Below are 27,813 nucleotides of genomic sequence, written 5' to 3' on the forward strand. Positions count from 1 at the left end.
CAAAATTAGAAATAAGGGCAAAATAGTTTCTGCTGGGTATTGAGGGGGTGGGGGGGAGAGGGAGGGGGCAGAGTGGGTGGTAAGGGAGGGGGTGGGGGCAGGGGGGAGAAACAACCCAAGCCTTGTATGCGCATATGAATAATAAAAGAAAAAAATAAAATAAAATAACCAGAGCAGCAACACCACTAACAACAGGTGTTGGCAAGGATGCGGGGGAAAAAGGAACCCTCCTACACTGCTGGTGGGAATGTAAACTAGTACAACCACTCTGGGAAAAAATTTGGAGGCTACTTAAAAATCTAAAAATTGATCTACCATATGATCCAGTAATACCATTCTTGGGGATATACCCAAAAGAATGTGACACATGTTACTCCAGAGGCACCTGCACACCCGTGTTTATTGCAGCACTATTCACAATAGCCAAGTTATGGAAACAGCCAAGATGTCCCACTACTGATGAATGGATTAAGAAAATGTGATATTTATACACAATGGAATTTTATGCAGCCATGAAGAACAATGAAATGTTATCATTTGCTGGTAAATGGATAGAATTGGAGAACATCGTTCTGAGTGAGGTTAGCCTGGCCCAAAAGACCAAAAATCGTATGTTCTCCCTCATATGTGGACATTAGATCAAGAGCAAACACAACAAGGGGATTGGACTTTGATCACATGATAAAGCGAGAGCACACAAGGAAGGTATGAGGATAGGTAAAACACCCAAAAACCTAGATAGCATTTGTTGCCCTCAATGCAGAGAAACTAAAGCAGATACTTTAAAGCAACTGAGGCCAATAGGAGAAGTGGATCAGGAACTAGAGAAAAGGTTAGTTTGAGAAGAGTTAACTTAGAAGGTAACACACATGTACAGGAAAACAATGCAAGTCAACTCCCTGTATAGCTGTCCTTATCTCAACTAGCAAAAACCCTTGGTCCTTCCTATTGTTGCTTATACTCTCCAACAAAACTAGAGATAAGGGCAAAATAATTTCTGCCTGTTAGCGAGGGGTTAGGGGAAGTAGGGGAGGGAGTCGGGGTTGGGGGGAGAAATGACCCAAACATTGTGTGCACATATGAATATAATAAAAAAAGAAAAAAGAAAAAAAATAACCAGAGCAAAATAGACTGGAGGCATGGCTTAAGTGGTAGTGCACCTGCTTTGCAAGTGTGAATCCCTGAGTTCAATCCCTGGTACCACAAAAATAAATTAATTAAATAATCACAAAGTAGTTACAGAAATGTTTGACAGTAACAAGGGTAAAATGCCCATGATTCAAACATCGTAATAAAATCATTACTGGTATTTTGTCATGTCTCCTTTTAGTCAGTACTATCAGAACAAGAATTTCACACTCTGGTGTGATATTTAATGTATAATGAGGTGGTAGGTAAGTAGTTTTTATAGGATTTATACCAGCTTTAGAATTTTCATGCTAGTAGCAAAACATTGCCAGTTAATATTTCTTCTTCAATTACTGCCTCAATCGGGACTCTGCTACATAAACTCTGGTTTGAGTGTGTAAAGGACTAAAAAGGTGGTAATGTGTCAACTGGAAAATTGGCCTATGCCTGCTACTATTTAAAGGGGGTAATTATGTTCAAAATTGTATTTTCCTTTGTGTTTTCTGGGTGAGTCATTTTCATTATTTGAACTTCACATTCTCTGTAGTTTTAACCAGAGTTTTGTTTTGCTTTGTTTGCAGTACTGAGGTTTGAATTCAGAGCCTCATGATTGTTAGGTAGGCACTCTACCTTTTGAGCTACTCCCCCAGCCTATTTTGCTTTAGCTGTTTTTTTAATAGGGTCTTGAATTTATGCCCTGGTCAGCATAGAACCCATCCTATTTACATTTTCTGCCTCACTGGGATGACAGGCATCACCAATGTCCAGCTTTTATTGGATGAGATGGGGGTCTTTCAGAATTTTTGGGGGGACTGGCCTGGAACCATGATTGTCCTGATCTCCATCTCTCAAGTAGCTAGGATTACAGGTGTCAGTCACTGTGCTTGGCTTTTAACCAAAGTTCTAAAAGACAAAAATTATATAAGTTAATTATGTCTTTTTCATAAGAGAGTTCAGTTTGACTGATACTTTCCCCAAAGGAATTATAATAATCTCATCATGCTTTTGAATTGCAGGTATAGAACTACATAAAAACAACTCTGAAACTGGGTGCTGGTAGCTGACACCTATAATCCTAGCTACTGGGGAAGCAGAGAACAGGAAGATTGTGGTTCAAACCAGCCTGGGCAAATAGTTCTGAAGAGATAAGGCTGACAGAGTGGTTCAAGCGGTAGAGCGCCTGCCCAGCAAGTGCAAGGCCCTCATTGCTCTATTTTCCTACCCATATACAAACTACATCAACTATATTTACTCTGTTCACCCTCTCCATTTACCCCCCTCCCCCCACTGATACCCACCCTCAGACAGGACCTGTTTTATTTTCCTGTCCTTCATTTTTCTATGTGTATACTGATTACTAAGGAGATTTCACTATAATATTTCACACATGTATATATTGTACTTTAATTAGATTAATCCCTTCTGTTACTTAACTCTTTCTCTATTGCCCTGCTCTCCTATTACTCAACAGCTTTCAGTGCATTGTTATACTATCTTTATACACACATGCAATGTGTTTCAATATTATTCACTCTGTCTAAACGCCAATGCTGGTCAGCATTTAACTTTTTATATGTTTGTTCTATTAATATTCTCAAGTATTAGAAGTATATGAAAAGCATGTAGAATAAGTGAATAATATTTGAATCTCTGTGGGGCTTCTTTTTGATAATTTTCTTTCATTTCCCATCAGAGATATTTACTATCCTAAATTTGGTATATCTTATGCCCATGAACTTAAAACAGTAGAGCAATGCTGCCAAGTTGGATATATAAGAAATATCCTCCAAACTAGAATTTTTACTAGTACAGACCAGAATTGCCCAAAGATACAAAAATTTTCTTTTATCAAAAAACTTTGTAGCTAGCCCCTGGAAGAATGTTAGAGATTTGCCAAAGAAATTTTTGTGTCATTTCAGTGTGTGTCAGGTTAGATCATAGGAGCTTTAAATTTCTAAATTGATAGCTAGGTATCTAAAATATGTATAATATAAATACATGAGAAATACTGTGACAGATACCTTGCTTTAAGGATCTACTTATGGATAGTACTAAGTAATTAGGTACCAATGACTGTGATAATATACCAGCAAGCTATATGGCTCTTTGACTACTTAAAATAAGGTATTTCACTTAGAAAAATCTAAATCTAAAAAGGCTCATTAGTTTATATTACTAAATTACCTTTGATAGCTAATTGGAGAAATGGTTGCTAAAAAAGGAAACTCTTTCAGGTAACTTTTTAAAAATCCTTAAAAGGCTTATGAAAGACTGGATGTGGTAGTATTTGCCCATACTCTCAGCTGCTTGGGAAGCTGAGGCAGGAAAATCACAAGTTCAAGGCCAGCCTGAGCAACATAGTAAGACCCTGTCTCAAAAAACAAAACACATGCACACACACATGCACACACACTCTCTCTCTCTCTCTCTCTCTCTCTCTCTCTCTCTCTCTCTCTCTCTCTCTCTCTCTGTTGTTACAGATGGTGACATTAATATCTAAATTGAACTTGGCCTGTCTCAGGTGGCTCTCACTTGTAATCCTAGCTACTCAGGAGGCAGAGATCAGGAGAATTCAGGTTCAAAGCCAGCCTGGGCAAATAGTTCTTGAGACCCTATCTTGAAAAAAAATCCATCACAAAAAAAAGTGTGGCTCAAGGTGTAGGCCCCTGAGTTCAAGCCCCAGTACTGCAAAAAGAAAAAAAAAAAAATGTATGTATATGTGTGTGTGTACGTACGTATGTATGTATGTGTGTATATATGTGTGTGTGTGTGTGTGTGTATGTGTATATATATGTATATATACACATATATATATAAATTGGATTTAAAGATTCTTGATTGATCATTTGTGTTTCACTTTAGCATTTATATATAACAGTGATTTTTTCGCCTCTTATTATTTTGTTTTTTTCATTTACAGATTGGTAGATTCAAGTGGCCTTTTGAGTAATGATGGAGATGGATCCAAATTAATCAGCAACTTTTCTACCAAAGCAGCAGAAGAGTCTTCATATCACCTTCTAAAAGCTCTATTCAGATTTTCAGAAGGAGGCCAACAAGTGAAATACTAAAAACTTTTTAAAGAGAAGACAATCTCATTTGGGAATTGTCTTTCTCTTTGCCCCCCTATCTTTTTACTTGTTTTAATTTTGCTCTGAATTTATAGTGAAGACCAAAGAAATAGGGTATACATTTAGGAGCTTTATACCAAGAAATTTGCCTTGAAAGTTACTATTCTGTGGAAAGAAAAGCATATTCAGTTCCTGACTTTTTTTTTTTTAAGTAAGATTTCTAATGTCCTTAGACTTTGAAGGTTAAGACTATTGTAAATACATGTCTACACACTGTTTTTTAGCAGTTGTGTAAGAATAATGAGATTTGTGTTTTAAAGGTGTTGTCTTGTGGATTTGCCAGAAGATTTTTATACTGCTTTAATACTGTATTTTTCATCTATTGCTTTGATGACATTACTTGCCCACATGGGAGGCTACCTGTCTTTCTAGCTATGACCTTGTTATGAACAGTGTTTGTACTCACTGTGCAAATGTCCATGTATTACCGATTTAAGCATCATCATAGAGCCATTGCTTAAGGAAGTTGAATGAGGTGAACATTGACATAGCTCTTTCCCCTTTTCCCCTTTTTTAAATGTAACAAATACCTTTTATGTTCCCCTTCCCCCTTCCCCTTTCCCTTTCCCCCTTTTGGAGAAGTGTCAGGAGCTAGGTAGTATAGGATGAGCAACTAAGGGAACGAAGAAAGTAAGCTACACAGAGCTGGGCTTCTTTGTGCATCGTCATAAGGCGTGCTGCTGACCAGGCTACTTAAGCACCCTTATAACAAGAAAACCTCGTGGAAGATCCAGCTGGCATACTCAAGGAGTTTGGGAAACAGGACCGCAGAGGTTACACTCTGGGGTAAATATTCTCCACGTCTTAACTTTGGTAGAAGACTGTGTATATATGTGTCCCCAAAATACTTGTTGATTTTGCAGTATTTAATTTTGGAGAATAGCAATGAAATGATTGGGTACACCAATGGATAGCTCAGGAAAACTGATGCTAGTTAGTGTTTGAGGAAATGAAGAGGCTCTTGAAGAGGTTGTGTCTTCTTCTCTAAGAAGATCTTTTCTGCTGCTTTTGTCAGAAGTTATTCAAATAACCTAAAAGAGACTAATCTCTTTTCATCATATCTTCTATAGTTTTAAGTAGGTATTTATTCAAGTTCTTTTGATGAAACCCAAAAATGCATTCACTTCTTTCATATAACCTTCCAGACTTGTGCACATTTTTCCAAATCTTACAGGACCATTGCTCTGTTTAGAACTTCTGTGAGATTTGGAGCTTTATAAGTAGTCTGTAGAGAAGCTCAGAGGGAAGTCTTCTGTGAAGAGGGAGTATCGGTTAATCACAGACTCCTTTACACATTAGTATCACATTCTTAAAGGTCTGAGTGGTTTGAATTGTCACATTTTCAGATCCTGGCCATGAGGTTGGTGGATGCCTCACCTTGCTGAAAAGAGACACTGGACCTAAATGGCGCAGCATGACTTTGTTCCTGCTTGGCTAAGTTTCTCAACACCACAGTCAGCTAAGGTACTCTTCTCCATTCATGTAATAATTACCCAAAAACCAGTTTTTTTCATCTCTGTTTCTCTTGTTGCTGTTTTGTTTCAATATATATTCAACCTTTCCTGGGGATTTAAAAAATGTGTTCATAGTCTTATTACTGTTCTCTTAATTAGATATAAGTGATAAGGCATTCTACATTAGCATGTACCTTCCTACTGCCATTGTCTCATTTTTTCATTACCTCCCAGGATTTTCTCATTACACAGCAAGCTTTAGGCTTTTTGTATTAGCTGGAGGGCACATTAGAGATAATATATATCTGCTAAAGTGTTGTCAAAGGGACAGTGGTGAAAGGGAAATGCCATTTTGTAAGCGGACCTTTAAATGAATGCACATTTGACGATGGTAGTAGAGGAGTTTGCTCAGCTACTACTTGGATCTCATTTTTAAATCCTAGAAATTCTACTTAATGGTATTAATTTACTTGATGATTTAGGAAGAAATACATGTTACATTAGGGGTAAAAACGAATGAACAACCAGTTTATATGATTAAAGAAGACCTAGTCACATTACACAGAAAAGCAATGTAAGTTATCGATGAAGTAAAACATTGGGAGACTAGTACAGTTAAAAGTGCTTCCCATTTTGCCAACTAATAGAAGAGGATAAAAAGTAATAAGTAGTCTCGTGTATTTTGGGGAAAATGTTCCTGTGCTTATCTAGACACACAACTTTTGGTCTAAATTTCATTTTGAAATTCCATAATTGGCCTAATCTGGCCCATGGGAAAGGGATTGAGAGTTGGATCTAGAAAAACACTTTAAAAAACAAATAATTATTTTAGCACAATAAACTAGTAAAAGATACTATTTCAGTGTTTCCTGTAATGCAACTGTAAACAAGTTGTGTGATTTTGGCATAAGGATAGACATACAAAGGAAGAGCGTAGAATAGATAATTCAATAATAGACCTGTGTAAGTTGCCAACGTAATACAATGGGGAAGTGATAGGTTTTGTTTTGGTATTGCTTTGGTTTAAGAAATGATGTTATAACAAATGGATATCTCTGTAAGGAAGGAGAAAATTACTTCAGCCTGTTCTTAAACAAAATTAACTTGGATTATAGCTGCATTTATAACCTAAATTAGAAGGCTAAAGACTGTAAAACTTTTAGGAAAATCATAGGAGATCTTTGTAACTTACTAGAATGGGTAAAAAGATTGACAGTATCAACTATTTTTAAGGATACTGATAGTGAGAAGATAGATGTAAAAATGTATGCCAATTTACGGTTTTCTGGTTAGGCCTTGTCAAACATACTTTTCATGGCTAAACAGACTTTGGTCTCTCTGTTAAACAAGGTTGTCCAGAGCAGCAAAACCAATACTTTATATATAGTTATAGGAGGGGACTGATGGATTAGCTTATGTGATCAAAGGTATCTGGAGAGCCAGGAAAACCAGGAGTTGATCAGTCCAAGAAGCTAGAAGCCTCAGAACAAGAGAGAAAGAAAGACAGAGACACCTAGGGGCAGGGGCCAGTGATGATGTAACCCCAAGCCCAAAGGCTGGGAAAATTCCTGGTACAAGTCTACACTAAAAGATTAAAGAATCTGGAGTCTGATGTCCACTGGCGACTGCAGCAGGAAAACCCAAAAAGATGTACCTGCTTAAGAAGAATTAAGTGCAGAACTTGCTCAGGGTCACAACTGAGGAGAAGCATGCACCATTCAAATCCAACCCTCACTCATGGACCACCTCCCAGAGTCATCCCTGGATCCTCCCAGAATCTACTGAACAAGATTTGGCAGAATCTCCAAGAACATCACAAGCAGATTGAAAATGTTTTCCAGCTGGTAGAGACCTGTGCATCCTGTCCATGGCGCCCAGGCAGGCCAGGTCTCACCTGAGAAGGCCAAGCAAAGCTTGTAGGGAACCAGTGAGCCTTGAGGCCCTTCCCTGACCAATTTACAAAGACCAGTGCCCCACGAAGAGTTCAGCTTCAAAGACATGACCACAAAGTCATCCAGCTGCTTGCAATCACTTCCAAAGATAGATGACCTACTGGAGATCAAGCCACCTTGCTGGGACAGTGAGCTTCAGTTTTTGCAAGATTTTTTGCCCAGCAACTCAGGCAGTCCAAAAGGCTCGCTGTCCCACAAAAATTGCAAGAGATGTGCATGCTAAAACATGGAGAGTCTGTGCTCACCATAGCCATGAGCAGCTTCACATGCCGTGCATTTACCTGCAGCAAGGGTGATGTCAAGGTGTAGAGTCTGGTTGGCTACGTGCCTGAGGACAGGTTCCCTGATAGCCACCTGCAACATGCATACAGACTTGTGGGACCTATCTTTGCACTTGCTTGCTGTCTTCAGATAGCAGTACCCTGTTTGGGAGCAGCTGAAACCTGGCCAGTAAAAGTTTGTGGCACATGGCAATACTATCCCTGTTTGTGAAGGACAAGATTCCTTGTGAGAGTCTCTCAGGCCCTGGCTGCCAAGAGAGATAAGAACTTGATCTTGCTGGCTTTACCAATGGGGGATGGTCAGGATGTGGGGACCTTCAGGATCACAGTATGGGCAGAGATCACCAGCCATGTGAGTGAGGACCAAAAGCATGTAGTCAAAGCCTGCAGCATCTGTACAGGGCCTGGATGCCTGCCTGCTGTGCCCGAGAGCCAATGGAATACCAACTCAAGTCTCAGATAATGAGCCTGTCCTTAGCTCCCAGGGAGACTGGATGCTCCTAGGCATAGCCAGTGGCCAGCACTAGCTCCAGCCCACCAACAGGAGCCAGATGCATGTATAAGTTCTCCTCCTATGGCAAGTGGTGACCAAGCATTGGGGTGGATGACTTTGTCACCATTAATAGCATGCCCACAAGAGCAAAGGTCATCTAAGTCCCCAAGAGCTCCTGTTGTACTGCAGTGGGTCTTCCAACCACTGGCTGTTTTTCACAGGATGCAGTAACCAGGCCTTGGTATACCAGATCACTTACGATGCTCCACCACAGTCCCAGCTCTGGTTCCTATTCAGTAGGAGGGAGGCACTACTGGGGTTTGAACTCAGTTGCCTTGAACCACAATCCAGATCTCTGCAAACAGTTGAAGTGGTTGCTTTTTTCTGCCCTTTTGGATAAAGGAAGTCAGTTAATAATTGAATGTGTAACCTAGGACTTCTCTAAATTAACTGAGATCTGTCGTACCCTTATGATGCATAAATTCACAGTGGTGGTTTCTGCTGCACTTACTACTATTTTTTTTTTTCCTGGCCCCAGTACTGAAGTTTGAGGCCAGCAGTTCACACTTGCAAACTTGAGCCATAGCCCCAGGCATTTTTTGCTTTGGTTATTACTTGGTTTTTGAACACCTGGTACAAAACCTAGTATGATACTGAAAGAGACTAATACCTACTTGCTCTCTATACTTTATCATCTTAGTCACCTACAGCCACCTTTGAAAAACACGGAGAGCACCTATCCAGAGGAGAAGGTAGATTTGGAGTAAGCCGCCGTCGACATAATTCTTCTGATGGCTTTTTTAACAATGGACCTCTACGGACTACAGGAGGTGAGCTATGTTCAGCTTTCATGACTAATATTTAAGCTTCTAAGGACAAGCTATTTAGGAGGTGGAGATCAGAAGGATTGAGAAACAGGCCTGCCCAGGCCAAAAAATAAAATAAAAGGGCTGGGTGCAGGACTGAAGTGGTGGAGTGCATGCCTAGCAAGCACAAAGCCCTGAGTTCAAAATCAGCACTTTCCCCCCAAAAAGAAAGTTCCCTCACAAGGAAGAGATGTATTTAGTGGGTTTTTTGTGTGTACTTATTACTGAAAAGGTCCTGTAAAAGCCTTTTGACAGTACCATAAACAAAATCAGGAAGCATGTGACCCATTTATTTCTTAATTTCCAGGAGGTGGATAGTCTAATGATGTTACTTCTTGTAGATTCCTGGCACCAGCCCTCCCTGTTCCGCCATGATTCTGTGGACTCTGGGGTCTCTAAAGGAGCATATGCTGGAATCACGGGGAACATACCTATTTGGCATACCTCTTCCCGTGGCCATGATGGCATGAGCCAACGTAGTGGAAGTGGCACAGGGAACCATCGGCCCTGGAATGGCAGCTTCCACTCCAGGAAAAGCTGTTCCTTCCCAGAAAAGCCACCCACAGAGATTAGAGAAGAAAAGAAAGAAGACAAGGTAGAAAGGTTGCAGTTTGAAGAGGAAGATTTTGTAAGTATGAAGCTTTAGATGTTTACTTAATACCCAACAAATAATGTCTTAAAAAATATATAAGATCTTAGCTGGGCACCAGTGGCTCATGTCTATAATCCTAGCTACTCAGGAGGCAGAGATCAGGAAGATGGAAGTTTGAAGCCAGCCCCTGGCAGTAGTTCCTGAGACCCTATCTTGAAAAAAACCCATCACAAAAAAGGGGCTGGTGGAGTGGCTCAAGCGGTAAGAGGCCCTGAGTTCCAACCCCAGTGCAGCAAAAAAAAACAACAAAAAAGGACTTGTTAATATGTTACAAAAAAAGAGTCCAAGTTCAGATTTTAAATACTGGTTTCATGATCAGTTTGAAGATGATGACCACAGTTCCTTTGTAACTTTTAGCAACTCTTTTCTTTTTTTTATTGTTTTATTATTCATATGTGCATACAAGGCTTGGGTCATTTCTCCCCCCTGCCCCCACTCCCTCCCTTACCCCCCCCTGCTCTGCCCCCTCCCTCTCCCTCCCACCCCCTCAATACCCAGCAGAAACTATTTTGCCCTTCTTTCTAATTTTGTTGTAGAGAGAGTATAAGCAATAATAGGAAGGAACAAGGGTTTTTGCTGGTTGAGATAAGGGTAGCTACACAAGGAGTTGACTCACATTAATTTCCTGTGCGTGTGTGTTACCTTCTAGGTTAATTCTTTTTGATCTAACCTTTTCTCTAGTTCCTGGTCCCCTTTTCCTATTGGCCTCACTTGCTTTTAAGGTATCTGCTTTAGTTTCTCTGCGTTAAGGGCAACAAATGCTAGCTAATGTTTTAGGTGTCTTACCTATCCTCACCCCTCCCTTGTGTGCTCTCGCTTTTATCATGTGCTCAAAGTCCAATCCCATTGTTGTGTTTGCCCTTGATCTAATGTCCACATATAAGGGAGAACATACGATTTTTGGTCTTTTGGGCCAGGCTAATCTCACTCAGAATGATGTTCTCCAGTTCCATGCATTTACCAGCGAATGATAACATTTCACTCTTCTTCGTGGCTGCATAAAATTCCATTGTGTATAGATACCACATTTTCTTAATCCATTCGTCAGTGGTGGGGCATCTTGGTTGTTTCCATAACTTGGCTATTGTGAATAGTGCCGCAATAAACATGGGTGTGCAGGTGCCTCTGGAGTAACCTGTGTCACAGTCTTTTGGGTATATCCCCAAGAGTGGTATTGCTGGATCAAATGGTAGATCGGTGTCTAGCTTTTTAAGTAGCCTCCAAATTTTTTTCCAGAGTGGTTGTACTAGTTTACATTCCCACCAACAGTGTAAGAGGGTTCCTTTTCCCCCGCATCCTCGCCAACACCTGTTGTCGGTGGTGTTGCTAATGATGGCTATTCTAACAGGGGTGAGGTGGAATCTTAGTGTGGTTTTAATTTGCATTTCCTTTATTGCTAGAGATGGTGAGCATTTTTTCATGTGTTTTTTGGCCATTTGAATTTCTTCTTTTGAGAAAGTTCTGTTCAGTTCACTTGCCCATTTCTTTATTGGTTCATTAGTTTTGGGAGAATTTAGTTTTTTAAGTTCCCTATATATTCTGGTTATCAGTCCTTTGTCTGATGTGTAGCTGGCAAATATTTTCTCCCACTTAGCAACTCTTAATACATTTTTCATCTTTATGCCTTTGGAATTAAAAACCAAACAATTATCCCTTAAGTTTTATAAGTTTCAGAATCTAATTATAGTTGTGTAAAAACATAGTTGTTTTTTGTTTTGTTTTGTATGTGTGTACTGGAATTTGAACTCAGGGCCTCAGGCTTGCTAGGCAGGTCGTCTACCACTTGAGTCATGCCCCCAGCCCAAAATCCAAAATGTAGTTTTTCAAAATAAAATTATTAATGCAAGCAAAATAAAATCCTGGATGTTTTTTCTTGTTGTTTTTGCCAGTTCTGGGGTTGGGGCTTGCTAGTCAGACGCTACCACTAATCCATTTTGCTTGAGTTTTTAGGGTTTATACCTAGGCAGATCTGGCTAAAATCCTCCTATTTATACTTCCCTTGTAACTGGGATGACAGGCATGTATCACAGTGCTCAGCTTTTTTGTTAGTTGAGATGTGATCTTGTGAACTTTTTACCTGCACTGGCCTCGAACCTCCCAATAGCTAGGATAACAGATGTGAGCCATGGTGCCTAGCCCAACAAAAGTATTTTTAAAGTGTAGTTTTACATCTTACATTGTTTTTTAAAATTTTAACAGGTTTTTTCATACGTATTTTGCTCTCTGTTATATAAAATAATTACATCAAGGTATAAACATGCAATTTTGAGTATTTTAGCTGTTGCCTATATATATATATTTTTTTTCATTCCATAAAACTTGATACTGTTATGTGTTAAGTTAGCCTATAAATCAAAAATTGAGGTTCTGGAGTACCTTTTTAAATATTTTAATTACCTTATTTAACCAAGTACATCCACTATATTGTCATTCTTACATATAATTGATAACTTTGAATTATTAATAAGGTAATTTACATTACTTTTTGTACCAGGTGTCTTAATATATGTTGTACTCATTGTGAATCACAGTTGACTAGATTTACTGGATTAAACAGTGCAGCTTTTTTGTGGTAGTGGCATTTTTAATTAGGGCCTTCTGCTTTACCAGACAAGTGTTCTGCCACTTGAGTCCTGCCCTCAGCCTTTTTGCTTGAGTTTCATTTTTGATAGAGTGAGTCTCATGCTTTTGCCCAGGTTGGCCTTGGACTGTGATCCTCCTACCTCTGCCTACTGAGTAGGTAGAATTACAGGTGTGTGCTACCATGCCTACCTAGCCATTGGTGTTTTTAAAGTAGCACATTAGATTATCTGGTCACTAGGTTTTAGCCATTTCAGTAACCTAATTAATAAAGTCAACCAAACAATAGTCAAATTTAGACATTAATGCCTGTTTTCCCAAGTACAGAAAGTATCCTAGGGTCCTTGATTTAAATGTTGAACAGTAATGTGAATTTCTATCCCTCAGCTTAAAAATTTTATCTTTGGAAAACTCTGAAGTGCCTTGACACACTGAATATTTGTCTAGAATGTTCTAGATGCACAGTAGTTCAGAAACTACACCACCACATTATAGTTTTCATTACTTACATGTTATGGCTTGAGCAACTGAATGCTTGTTTTTGCAAGTGCACAGCCCTGAGTTCAAACCCTAGTCCCACAAAAAGTTGTAGGAATCCAAGAAAGATTAGGGAACAGTTTAACAAGTTTCTTTTTATACATTTATTCCACATAATTAAGTGAACCCATAATGATGATAATATAATTTATATCTGACATGAAATGCTTAAACTATATTTTATAGCAATATACAACTGAACGTATAGAAAACAAGCTTATTTGGGTCTGTAGTAATCTTAGTTTCTTCTGTGCTTTAGTACAAATAGAGACGATTGTAACAAAAATAATGTGGGGTAAAGTTTAAATTCAATTCCATTATCAGTCCTAGTAGGAAGTGAATCAACAACAGGAAGAAAAATGTTGCGGTGTCATTGTTTTCACTTGCTAGTTGATTTAAAGGGAAGTTTGCTGTCAAAGCAAACCTGAAAACAGACAGGCAAATTATTTTGAATTTATATTTTTATGAATTATTTTATATGTATTGAAAAGTATAGAGAAAACTACCAAGTATGCACATCACTTTACTTTGTGAAATATAGCATTTAGCCAAATGTGCTCTGTGCATTCTTTTAGAAGAGACAAAATAGTCCTATAGATGTAGGTCTCCTCATTCTCTCCTAGAGGTAATCATCATTTTGATTTCAGTGTTTTAAAATCCTCAGTCATGTTTTAGAAAATCTTTTATTATGTGTGTCTATTCATATGCATTTTGCATGTTATTTAACTTTGGGGACTGAGGGTATGGCCCAAGTGGTAGTTTAAACCTCAGTACCACCCCAAAAAAAACTTTTAACTTTTTTCTTTTTCTGTTCTCTTTTTTTTTTTTGAGCCAAGTGTCACTATGTGATCTTATACTCATTGTGTAGCTCTGGCTGTCTTTGTACTCAAGATCCTTCTGCCCAAGTGCTGGGATTACAGGCATGTGCCACCTCGCCTGGCTTATAATTCTTTATAATTAAAATTACTATTTTTTTTTCTAAAACTGTTTATATGCTGATACATATGGCTGTAAATTAGTTGTTCTGTACTGGGGGTATGTTTGCTCCCCCAAGGGACATTTGGCAATATCAGGAGACATTTTGGATAGGATCTCTGTATACTGGCATCTAGTATGTAGAGATCAAGGATGTTACTAAACACCTACAGTACACTGAATAGCCTCCAATAGAGCCAGCCCAAAGTGTCAGTGGTACATGTTGAGAAACCTTGCTAAATCTTTTTTTACTACTTTGTAGTAAATAACTCTATTGTGTAAATATACTATGTTTGTTTTCTTGTTGATGGACATTTATGTTGTAAAACATCTTGTTTGTGAGGTTAAATCTAAAGGATTAGAACTGAGATACTGGAGAAGGAATTGTCAAAATAAGATACCTATCCAAAGTGAATTAATGAGAGCTGAATTAATGATAGCTCAAGTGGTAAGAGCACTAGCTTAGCAAGTGTGAGACCATGGTTTCAGTTCCCACTACTGGAAAAAACAACAACAGTGGATTAAGGATTAATTCACTTAATTAAGAATACGTAATTAACTTGACAGTTTTTTATATTATCTTGCTTTATATTACTTAGATATTTTTGTTTTGAAATTGTATTACTTTAATGTAATTCATAACTATGTTATTACCTTGGGCCAAGTCGTCCTAATTGTCCCTGAAGTTTTAGAGCTAGTAATATATATCTTGCAGCATAAAAGTAAGGAGTAATGATTATTTATATTGAATAATATACATGAGACACTCAGCATAGACCTTGACACTTAATGTTTTAAATGGTAGCTGTTATTATTCATTGTGTTCAGACTTTGTTAGGAGTCAGCCATGGCTCACTCATCATCAGAGCAATTACCAAGGAGCTTCTCTGGGGAGTAGTGCTAGAAATCTGTTCTTTAGAGTACCTGGAAAAACCATTCATGGGAGGTGTTTCTCTGCTACAAAAGCACTCGTGGGGTGCCAAGGGAAGCTGCTGCCTCAGATCTCAATTGCACTTTAGAACCTGGCTTTGAGGAACTAGGTGCTACAGGAGCCTGCTGAGTAAGCACACTAGAATAGGAAGCAAAACTCTCCAGTGCTATCCAGTGACAAAAGCAAGCATGCCAACTGTCAAGGAAAGAATTTAAAAGTGCCAGGTAACATTTACACAGAGTAGACAGAAGGGATGACTTTGGAACTAAAAGCAATAAATTACCAGAAGCAGCAAAGAGTCTTCCCATTGTTCATACTAACCACCCAATATTCCCTTCCAGAACAAAGCTCCTCACTGAGGACAAACTGTTGGAAATACAATCCAGATTGAGCTGCACAAAGACAATAGAAACAAAGGAAAGGGAAAGTTCAGATAAAAGGGGGAAGGGAGCAGAACAACCAGGACATTAAAGAAAGTAAGTCACTGTATTGTTGCACAGTCTTTGAATACAACAGAATGGGATATTAGAAAAGCTAGCCAAAAGGCTGGGGCATGGCTCAAGTGGTAGAGTACCTTTCTAGAAAGGATGAGTCCCTGAATTCAAACCGCAATACCATCAAAAAGAGAGAGAGAGAGAAGCAGAGTATCACAATAAAAAAATGCAAAGCATGTCTGTAAGATATGCAAAAATTATAACCTGTCTTAAAAATGATGCCATTATGTAAAAAAACCAGCATAATCTAAAATGCTAGGACTCTGGAAAGAAGTAATGAAAAATTCCAGAAAAGTGAAGAGTAAGCAAGAAGGAACCCCAAAAAAATGAATAGTAATATTTTTCAAGAGAAGACAAGAAATGAATAGATAAAAAATTAAAACTAAGAAAAAGTAACACAGAAGTTTGGCAAAAGAGATCCAGTATGTAATAGGACCCCCAACCCTTAAGAACACCAAAACAGAGGAATAGCTTAAATTCTGAAAATCCTGAAATGCAGTTAAAAATTGAAACAACAATTTGAAAGGACAGCCTTAACATCCAACCATTATGATATAACCATAAAATGCAAGACTTAGGCAGGCACTTGCCTATAATCCCAGCTACTCTGGAAGCATAGGTAGGAGAATTAAGGTCCAAAGTAGGCCTGTCCTAAAAATAACTAAAGCAAAAAGGGCTGGGGATATGGCTAATGTGGTAGAGTGCCTGCCTAGTAAGCACAAGGCCCTGAGTACGATTCATAGGACTATTAAGTAAATAAAATAATAGACTTGAACAAAAAAGAAAAATATCTTAACAAGTACGGCAGACAGAAGAAAGAGGAGGAAGAGGAAGAGATGAAGACATCTTCTAGGCATCCAAAAAGACTTGTCAGAGACAGAAAATCAGGTCACTTAGACAGGAAAGCTTTATAACAGAGAAGGGAATGGAATAATAGTTAAAGTACTCAAGGAAAGAAAATGTGAGCCTAGGATTTTCTACTCTGTCAAGCTTATCTTCAGTTATAAGGTCACAAACAGGAAAAAAGTGTACAAACTCAAGGATATTTTTTCAGCACTTACCCTTAGACAACAAGCTTCAAACAACCAGAAAGATAACACCAAAAAAGAATAGAATGATGATAAATGTTAAATATATGGTCATTGGGTTTGGACATAGCTTAGTGATAGAGTTCTTTTATAGCATGCACAAGGCTTAATCCCCAGGACTGAAAAGAAAAAAAAAAAAGTTAATTGTAAAACTAAGACTAAATGAAGCTTAAAATAGAGCACATAATACCTATGTGCTCTGAATTATAACTACTTCTTAAATGAGAAAATAAGGAAAGCTCATCCAAAAAGATTGTTATAGTAATCATATTGGTGATATATTGACATTGCTATTCTGAGATTGTGTGATGGTACAAAAGCAAGTATATATGATATTCTTTATTTTGTGTTCTTGAGAATAAGAATTCTGTGTTTAAGAAAGAAAATACAAATACAAGATAAGATGTTCTGTTAAAAACCTCAAGTACTCAACTAAGATTGGAAATATCAATGATAAATTATGAGGTGTTTGTCTTTGAATTTAGATGGTCCCTAACTATGATGAATCAGCCTGCTGACCTTTCAAAACTTTACAGTGTGCAAAAGCATATCCATATAGCCATTATGTTTTTTTACTTTCAGCATAGTATTCAACAAATTACATGAGGCTTTGTGTTGATTTCACCCAACTATAGGCTAATATAAGTGTTGTGAGCATGTTTATAGGCTAGGCTAAGCTATGATGTTCAGTTGGATAGGTGTATTAAATACATTTTTGACTTAAGATATTTTAAGCTTACGTCTGTACATGGTGTTGCACATTTGTAACCCCAGTACTTGGGAAATGGAGACAGGAAGAGCACCAGTTCGACAGCAGCCTCCATAGTGAGACCTTGTCTCAAAAAAAAATTTTTTTTTTTCAACTTGCAGTGGTTTTCTTGGGATGTAACACCATTGTAAGTGGAGAATAATCTGAAGATATATTTCCAAGTACCATCCATGGAAAAAGTTAAAACAATTACCAGCCCCGTCAGTGAACAGCCAGCCAACTAGTTCCTAGATTGTGATCTTGAAATACTATTTCTGAGCAGGAATAAGATAAGCTTGGAATATTTTTTCATTCTAAATAGAGAAATAATGAAAGATAACTAAATTTCTATCAAAATGATTCCAGAAAACTGCAAGGTTTAAATGATAACAAGCATGATTAGATCTGTGAGTTTGCAATGACACCTCCCTCATCTTAGGAGCAAGCATGTATCTATCCTGTATTCTATATAAACTGTACCACTGCATCACTCAAGTAGTAGATGAGAATTTCCTTTTTATGGAAGTATAGGAGCTAATAAAAAAGGAATTACAAAATAAGATCATTGTTTTGCACCTTATATTGAGTTAGTAGTTTTAGGCTTTGAGCATCAGTATTAGCATCAAAAAAACCCAAAACCCCACACCCATATGCCCAGATGGTATATGTCTCTCAGTGGAAGAACACAAAACTACCAAGTGTGCCTTCTGAAAACAAAACAAAAAGGCGGTGGGGGGGGGGTGGTTCTTGTAGCTTCTAGAACCACTTACCAATTTATAGGAAATAAAGAAGTATAAGTTTAAGGTTTGGTTTTTTTTTTTTTTTGTAGTACTGAGGTTTGAACTCAGCCTCGTACTTGCCTGGCAGGTGCTCTACCATTCAAGTCAAGGTCCCAGCCCCTAAGATTATTTTTTAAGTAACCTAAATATTAAGTAGATAACCTGTAGGAAGTTTTGAGGGATACTTACTTGTGTACTAAAAGAAAAGCAAAGGAATTGATCACTTTAAGTCAAGATAGTGATTATTTCTAGAAGGTAAGGGAGCATGGGGAAGAGGAGCATCAGATTTATAAGATCAATGGAAAGAGATCAAGGATATTGCATAAATAGGGGCAGTAGCTTTGAGAGCCCAAGAATAGAATATGATTTAAGAGCATGTCCTTATCAGCTGAGGGCCAGAGGCTCACACCTGTAATCCTAGCTACTGAGGAGGCAGAGATCAGGAGGATCATGGTTCAAGCCCAGCCCAAGGCAAATAGTCTGTGAGACTATCTCAAAAATACCCAACACAAAAAGGGTTGGCATAGTGACTCCAGTGGTAGAATGTTTGCCCAGCAAGCATGAGGCCTTGAATTCACATCCCAGTACCACCACCAGCAAAAAAAGCCTATCGAAATAAAATAACCACAGATTTTATCCATGGAAACACTTTCTGTCTTTACTATTCCCTCTAGAGGAATGTTTGTATTGGTCCTTGATAGTCTGTCATTGATTTATCCATTTATATAGTGACTTGGTAGTCTTATTAAATTTGTACTTGTTCTAGTCTAGTGGTTCTCACCTTGACTGATTAAAAAATATATACCAGCTGGATTCCCACCCCTAGAAATTCTGACTCAGTTCTGTAGCAGAATGTGGGTAGCATTTTGTTTCTTTAGTGTTCTATGGGCAGTTGTGTTGAAAGCTATTTTCCTACTCCATTCCCAGACTGTAAAGTTTAGACTTGGACATCAGTAACATCCTCATACCTAGTTAAGTCATACTAGTTAAGTCTAGTCTGTTGCTCTTAGCTCTTCTCCATCTTCATCTTCCACTATTCCTCTTGTCTTCATTACTCTCCTGGGCTATGGAATTTATCTCCTAATGGAGATAATGATGCTTAAGCTTCTCATCCATCCTTAAAGCTTCTACTAGAATGACCTGTAAATTAATGACTGGATCACATGAAGGATGGTTTCCCATTGCCTATAGGATAAAATTTAATCTTAAAAAGAATCCTTCATAAGCTGGCCATTGCCTACTTGCTAGACATCTCTTTCTCTACAGAAGGCCCCCTTCTTTTCCTACCACTATTCATGCTGAACTATTTGCAGATGTCTCAATATTCTATTCTTACTCCTGCTTTCCAGAAGCTTTCTGTTCTTGGAATCACCCATTTTCCAGCTTCGGAATTAAATTTTTTTTAGTAGCACTTCTCTTTCAAGTGGGAATATCTGTTCCTGCCTGAATTAGTCCTGTGAGAACAAGGGCTATTCTTACTTACCTTCATATTCCTAGTGTAGTTCCTGGCAAGTGGCCTGCTCTGTCCTGATCCAGTCTTAGAACTACAGAGAATACTATACATTTCACTGACCAGATTGCCCCTTTAATCTGAGAAAAATCCACATTCTTGTTCATTTTGCCTTCTGTGTCTCATTATTTGGCATATATACCCTATAGTAAGGTGGGAACTTGCACATTTAGTCTGTTTATTTAAAAAAAAATGAAATTCAAGAGAGCCTAAAATTAACATAATGCCTGTTGATTTTGCATTTCAACATTTTCTGTTTTGAACACAGTGTTAAATTAGTAAGTGGTGCTCATTTGTAAATATTTGATAGGTTCCATGGTAATGGCCAGATGAACAGCTTTCTGTATCAACTATTCATATCCTTTTTTTCCTAGCCTTCTTTGAATCCAGAAGCTGGCAAACTGAATCAGCTATGCAGACCTATTGGGACCCCTTCTGGAGTGTGGGGTAGGTAGATTTTGCCATTTTAAAAACACAACTTTCAATTTTTTCTTACTGAGGAGAGGAGCAAAAAAAAAAAAACCATTTTTTGCTTATTTCTTGCTTCTCATCTCATCCATTTGCCCAGGGTAGCTAACACCTTTTAATTCTTCACCAATTTAAATTTTGATAAGGACACTTAGATGGTATATTGCCTGACAAAATACCATTGAAGCGTAATCACAGTATCGGAGTTGGAGTATAGACAACTGAAAGCTTTTAGAGGCCTAATTTTGGAAACAGGGTTTTGTTAGGGTGTTTGTTTTTTTTTTGGGGGGGGTGTTGTTTGTCTATTACTATATATCCTTGCCAACGAGCTGTTACACTGGGTTTGTTTTTGGTTGGTTGGTTGGTTGGTTGGTTGGTTCAATTTGGCTTGATTTTGTTTGTTGGTTTTTTTTGAAAGAGAGTCTTGCTAAGTAGCCCGTGTAGGCCTGGAACTTATGATCCTCTTGCCTCAGGCTCCTCCTAAGTGTTAGGATTATAGGCATGAACCAACACACCTCACCTGGCTTCTGCCCTTAGCTATATTCATGTTTAGTCTGGTCTTGCTTAACTGGTCATATATTGTGTTAGCTGTGCCCCCTGAGTGACTTGTTACATCTTTGTTGCTTTCTGACTAGTTTATGACCTTAGTATCAAATGCTTCATATGCTTCCTTTTTCCCCACAGTTCCCATTTTTTAGAATATCTGTGAAATGTGCACTGGGTAATGTTTGTTCCCTTGTCTTAACCTTTGTTGCAGGTGAGGCCTTTGTATAAATCATACTCAACAGGTGTTACCCAGTGGGTATGACATTGTTTTGTGTCTCCTCTGTTGTGTTTCATAGAAAACCCACCTAGTGCCAAGCAACCCTCAAAGATGCTAGTCATCAAAAAAGTTTCCAAAGAAGATCCTGCTGCCGCCTTCTCTGCTGCATTCACCTCACCAGGATCTCACCATGCAAATGGGAACAAAGCATCAACCATAGTCCCAAGTGTCTATAAGAACCTGGTTCCTAAGCCTGTACCACCTCCTTCCAAGGTATGGTTTGGAGTCAGTGTATGCACCTTGTGCAACAGAGGTTTGAGAATAAATCAGAAAACATACAGTATTTGTTTTTTCCTGTTGAATTACTCGCCAAATGTTCATTCATTGCCAGTTATGTGTATAGTATTGTACTGTTGGCTCCAGACTCTGCAGCAGTCCACTGAATTAGCTACATCTCATAAACCTGTTCCTCCTAATTCGCTATTTTATAGTAACATTACCATCCATCTGATCACTCGAGATTGAATACTTTGTCTGCTGCTTTCCTCTTCCCCCTTATTCCTCACTCATTCCCCTTAGCAAAACAATGGAAGCTTAGGATTAAAGATGAGTTTAGCCAGGTTGAGGCCAACCTGGACAATATAGACTCCATTTCGAAAAAAGAATTGAATATGTCATAGTCCTTCCTAAATCCGTTCAATGGATTCTAAACCATTTATAGTGGGGATTAGTTTAAAAAAAAAAAAATCTGTAAAGAGCCAGATAATAATATGTTCTACTTATCTATGGTCTTTATTGTATATTGCTGGTGGTAGGGATTCTTCATCTTCATCTTTATTTTTATATCCCCTTTAAAAATGCAAAGATAATTAACTTGAGCCATATAAAAATGCTTCAGGCTAGATTAGGCCCATGGGTTATTTGTCACTTCCCGGTCCTATAGTGTTCAAAGTGCTGAAGGCATGTATAATTTTTAATAGCCTCAGTACAGTCATCTGGTTTTTCCATTTTACTACTTCTTTTCTTTTAGTTGGGAAATTGCTCTTCATGCCATGCCATCCTTTTTGTGAATCCTTTTCTATCACATACATGCAAAGATCTAATTAGTCCTTGTATCTATGATTACATAGCATTCTGTGTCTCTTGACAGCTATACTTTATTACATCTACTTGTTTTCTTATATGTAACCTCCTTGAGGGTAGACTTCAGATGTTCATGTATGTATCCCTAGCTCCCTTACCTAAACACAGAATAATTCCCTGGATGAATTTCAGCCACTGCAAAAAAACAAATGTGATTTACTTTGTTGTTAGAGGAAAGCCAGTGAGCATTAATTCACTTTCCATTTTGCACAAGCAGTGTGATTGGTATTTATGACCAATACAAAAAAGTACAGTGTCATCTATGATCTTTGTGTTGAAAGAATGGCAGGATATAACAGTATAGAAAAGTCATTAAGAAAACAACAGATTCTAATAACATTGTAAATAGATTTGGATTAAATAAGTTGCATACTGTGTATTTGCACAGTTTGGAGGAGCAAAATCAGCTTAGACTGTGATCATCTGGGAAAGTTCTGCCAAAAAACTGTAATTTAAACTGGTCTTTGTAGGATATCCAGATTTGTATAGCAAAAAAGCACTTGGGAGAATGTTCTACAACCTAAGAGAAAAGGTGGCTTAATAAGTTCTAAAACCAGAAAACACTAGGCATGTTTGAGGGGTAGTGAATGAATCATTTTAATTTTCCCTGGTAGCACTGGTACAAAATTAATATTAAGATTGGAGAGACATTATTACAATAACAATGTTAAAGCTTTTGAAATATGCAGGAGTATCTGTTCTGGGTGCCAGTGGCTCATACCTATAATCTTAGCTATTCGGGAGACAAAAATCAGGAGAATGGCAGTTTGAAGCCAGCCCTAGCAAATAGTTCGTGAGACTCTGTCTCGAAAGCACCCATCACACAAAAAGGGGGGTGGGGAAGTGGCTCAAGTGGTAGAGCACCTGCCTAGCAAGTGTGAGATCCTGAGTTCAAACCCCAGTACTATACCCCCACCTAAAAAGAAAAAACAAAGATTATGAGCAAGACACAAGAAGATAGACAAGAGTAAAGAATGGGAAAATAACAATAGCAGACAGTATAGAGAAACTGTAATTGAGACACAGAAAAAAGGGATAAACTATCACAGAAATCCCAGCATGTGAGTTTAAAATAGCAACAGGGCTTGTCAACACTCATCACTTACTGCTGGCAAAATGAGGACAATAACTGAAAAACAGTTTTTTTGACCTTAGCAATTAGAAAACTTTGGTGACCTTTGAGTTGAGGTTTTAAGAGACCAGATAGAGTAGTTAAGTGTGGTGAGGCATGTCTGTAATCCCAGCACAATCATGAGTTTGAGGCCAACATAGACTATGTAACAAGTTTAAAGCCAGCCTGGGTTATATGCTGAATTCAAGGACAGCCTAGGCCACAATGGCAAGACCCTTTATCAGAAAACAATTTTTAAAAGGACCTAGAATGTAAGTAGTAGTCAGGTTAGGGAAAAGATAAAGGAAATCTGTAGGCAGAAGCCATTGGGGATGTCTTGAAATATACTTGAAAGGCTGGGAATGTAGCTTGGTGATAGAGTGCTTGCCTAGCATATGGAAGGCTCTGGGTTCAGTCACCAACATGGCCATTATATATATATAAAAATATAAATATATATATATATATATATATATATAGCTGAAAAAAGAGGTCATAAAAGGATCATGGTCAGTTCAGCTCGTGGCATGTAATACATCATGGTGCAGTATTTCTCCGTGTGGCATAGGAGGCTTGTTCGTCTCATGGTGGCTGGGAAGCGAAGAGGAGAGAGAGATAGGAAAGAGCCAAGGTATTAGTATCTCCTTAAAGAACACACCCCCAGTGACCTATTTCCTTCTACTAGGCTTCCCTCCCTTCTAAAGATTCCATCCTCTCCCAGTAACACCATGGGCTAGGGATCAAGCCTTCAACACATGGACTTGCAGGGACATTTCAGATCTAAACTATGGCAGTTACCTATCATGGAAGTTAACAGCAGGGCTTTGAAACAGACAAATTGCATTTTGCTCCTTTGTTTTATGATCTTGGGCAAGTTTCTTAACTTCTTGGTCTTGGTTTCTTAAATAAAATAGGGGTGGTAATACCCATCTTGTAAGTTCTTTGTTTTTTGTTGTTGGATTGTGATTTGAACTCAGGGCTTCACACTTAGAAAGCAGGTGCTCTACCACTTGAGCCACACCTTCAGCCGCACCTTGTAAGTTTGGTTGTAAGGAGTATGTGAGATTTTATGAAGTATTTAAAACTGGTATAGATTAAATGCCAATAAATGGTGCCTGTTATGAACATGCCAGCTTACTTTACAAGTTTAAAACCCCATTTATCTAAGCGTTACTTTACTTGAGATGTCTGCAAGCATTGTTTTAAACTGTAGAAAACATAAAAATGAGTAAGACAATGTCATTGTGTCCTTAAGGATCTCATAAATCTCTTCAAAGAGCAAAGCACTGGCCAGAATAAAAATCATAACTCATTTACTTAACATTATGTTAGCCCTGTTATCAGTCAAGGGTGGAGGAGAGATGGAGTAGGAGGGGGAGATCTTGAGCAAATGATTTAATTTTGCTGAGCTTTTCTCAACAAGAAATTGGTATTAATTAGATCAAAAGAATGAGATTAAGGTTTTAAAAGTACTTGAAATATAGTTCCTGGGACATCCTAATTACTCAGTAAATGGAAGTTTAAAAACAGTATTAACCAATGAACTCATCAGTGTAGATAGTATGCTACATGTGGAAAAATTATTTGCTAACATCCCATTTTGGCTCAGTGAATACAGCTTGATACTTTACTACAAGTCTCATAATTAAAAAACAAAACAAAAAACAGTTTATTGAAGAGCAAGTAAAGTGAATAGGGAATTCTAGTCATCCCCCCCTGGAAATGGAAGAACAGTATGCCATGTTTGAGTAAAGGCAGATGTAGTAGAGAAATAAGACCTTTAATATGGAGGCCTTTATGAGAGCTCAGGAGAAAGTTTGAGGGTAGAAATACAGTTTTAACCTAATTTTAACAATTTAAACTTGATTGGATGGTTGTAACTTAACTTTTTCTAATGCAGTTCAACTAGGAAAAGATAAAAGCAGAATAATACTGAGCCTAGAACACTGTAGAATGTCCATTATAAAGACTGACAGGAGTTCCTAGTGGACTGGGGGAGGGAGCATGGCCCAGGTGGTAAAGCACCCATGTAGCAAGCATGAGGCTATGAGGTCAAATCCCAGTACTCAAAACAAAAAAAATCATTCCCCAAAGAAGACACATTTTTGAAAGCTGGCCTTTGAGAGGGGTATTTGGTTATTTATGAAAGAACATGTACAAAATGGGAGAGGAGTAAGTGTTCCAGGGAACTAAGTCTTAGTAAACAGTTGGGAATAAGCAAAAAGATAGGCGACAGTGACTACTCAGAAAAGTTTGTAGGATAAACAATAACTTATTAGAAAGATTAACTGCAATGGGCATATGTAGAATTCAGAAAAGACGAAAGAAGTTCAATAGAAAAGTATGGTAGATATAGAGCTTAGCTTGCTTTGGTGGATTCTTTTTTGGGGGGGTGAGGTGTACTGGGGCTTGAACTCAGGGCCTACACCTTGAGCCACTCCACCAGCACTTTCTTGTGAAGGTTTTTTTCGAGGTAGGGGCTCTCAGAACTATTTATTTGGGCTAGCTTCGAACTGCAATATAATATAATTATATTGTATAACTGCAACATAATATAATAAAAAGATATGGGGCATAATTTTATCTAAGAACAGGCAGTATATGTTTAAGTTACTGAAAAAAGTATATGTTTAAAATTACTTGGGATAAAATTGAGCTGAGAAGTAGGTATCAGCTTGTAAGCTATTTGGTAGCAACTTTTTTGTGCAACTGCGGCAGAAACCCAAGTGTTTGTGTGCCCCAAGGTCATGGGGCTTCTGATAATACTCTGTAATTCTGCAGAAATCATAAATCATCTTTGATAGTTAACTTGACATAAGCATCTTGTGGTTTTCATCAGTATAAGAACATGAACATTGAACTGGCAGAGCCGCTCAAGTGGTAGAGTCCCCAACTAGCAAGCATGAAACCCTAAGGTCAAATCCCAGTACCACCAAAAAAAAAAAAAAAGAACATTAACATTGTCTCCCCTGTACTTACATGTTGTCTTTGGAGGCATTGTAGGATAATAAAAAGCAATAGCATGTTATACTAGCTTAATAACCTTGAACAAAATTACATAATTTTATTGCCCTCATCATTCTCTTAAGAAATAAAGTCACCATAATAATTCTTACACCTCATTGTTTTAAGAATTAAACAATATGGAAAGCACCAATATGTGGTAGGTATTCAGTAAAGTTAATTGTCTGCTTAAAAGCTGTTGTATCTTCTTTAGCACTCCTTATCCAAGAAAGCACTATGGAAAGGAATTCTTTTCACTCAGACCCTTTCTTTTTCCCATAGGTCTCTTGGTTCTAATGGTTTCATTCTGGAAAAATAAGTAGAAGTTTTCCACTTGATTCAGTCCCACTCCATTGACCTACCTCATCTTTTCTTGGTTTCCTGAGACAGTGTGATTAACTCAAATAATGGAGTATTCCAGCTAAACTGTGCTTCCATCATAGTTGGGACCGTAGTCAGACCCCACAAAAGTAACCAAAAGAAGGGCCTCTGAACTAAACCAGGATTGTCCAGCCATTTATAGTGTCCACCCTGGCATGATACTATCCTGTTGCCATCAAAGTCCCTAGAAAACATCATTTTTCTGATGTGTTTCTTTGTGGAAGTTAGCAGTCACACTATAAAAGAATACATTTTTAGGTTAAATAAGGGGAAATTCTGCTTCACAAATTTCATACATGTAATTAAATGCTTTGAGAGATAGCAGTAAAGAAAGTTGAACTTTGATCATCCCAGCACCTCTCAGACTGATTGAACTGGAGCTATCTTTTTGAAAAATTCCTGTAAACATCCCATGGCCATTCTGTTACCTATCTGCCTTTATTCTTCAAATGCCTAAATTTAAAATGAGGTTGCATATCTCTAAAATACATTGAGACAGGTAAGCTCTGGGACCTTACATTACCACATAATATTTTGCTCTTTGTTTTATGATATTATAAGCTGAGTTTCCGTTTCTGTACTTGTTTTGACTGGTATGTACTTTATTCCCATATAGCCCAATGCATGGAAAGCTAACAGAGTGGAACACAAATCAGGATCCTTTTCCTCTAGCCGGGAGTCTGCTTTTACCAATCCAATCTCTGTTACCAAACCAGTGGTACTGACTGGTGGCACAGTTCTAAGCTCTCCCAAAGAGGTGAGTGATGATAATGCAGGACCAGCCATTTCTGAGCTGCATATGGTGGTGCATACCTATAATCCCAGCACTCCAGAGGCAGAGGCAGGAGGATTGAGAGTTTGAGGTCTGGGCTATACAATAAAACCCTCAAAAATAAAGTTGTTATATCCCATTTCTTACTCATTTACTTACACTAAGATATGCAGTATGATGCGTAGCTATAATGACATTTTGTTTTATAACCATGCTTAGCTAAGAGTTGTTTCTTTACTGATGTCTCCTGTTAGCATCAAAACTGGGTAGTAGCTGGGTGGGGTAAATCCTCTATAATAAACCAAATTTGGTCTGCCTTAAACTGGAATTCTGCTGGTAATCTGCAGAAAGGTTAAAGAAGTAGGCGTAGGCAGCCAGGCTCAGTGGCTTCTACCTGTAATCCAAGTATCTCGGGAGGCAGAAATCAGAAGAATCACCATCTAGGTCAGCCAGAACAAATAGTTAGCAAGACCCCATCTTAACCAATAAAAAGCGGGGCATGGTAGTGCACATCTTTTGTCCCAGCAGTGTGGGAAGTATACGTAGAATTGTGGTCCAGGCTGGCCTGGGCAT

At 38.2% G+C, this 27,813-nt stretch overlaps 1 protein-coding gene across 2 annotated transcripts in view; it reads left to right on the top strand.

The window, feature by feature from the left end:
• The window catches only part of Gpbp1l1 (GC-rich promoter binding protein 1 like 1), a 52,294-nt gene that overhangs the window by 20,615 nt on the left and 3,866 nt on the right, over positions 1-27,813 (top strand). For both annotated transcript variants that reach the window (XM_074080272.1, XM_020157643.2), the window contains exons 2-8: positions 4,049-5,045; positions 5,606-5,723; positions 9,140-9,269; positions 9,647-9,933; positions 19,974-20,046; positions 20,910-21,103; positions 27,085-27,225. In XM_074080272.1, coding sequence (XP_073936373.1) covers positions 5,664-5,723; positions 9,140-9,269; positions 9,647-9,933; positions 19,974-20,046; positions 20,910-21,103; positions 27,085-27,225 — 885 coding nt within the window. In that variant the 5' untranslated portion in view covers positions 4,049-5,045; positions 5,606-5,663. The remainder of the gene's footprint in view (positions 1-4,048; positions 5,046-5,605; positions 5,724-9,139; positions 9,270-9,646; positions 9,934-19,973; positions 20,047-20,909; positions 21,104-27,084; positions 27,226-27,813) is intronic.

Source organism: Castor canadensis, chromosome 7 (genome assembly GCF_047511655.1).
Source record: "Castor canadensis chromosome 7, mCasCan1.hap1v2, whole genome shotgun sequence".
Taxonomy (NCBI): Eukaryota; Metazoa; Chordata; class Mammalia; order Rodentia; family Castoridae; genus Castor; species Castor canadensis.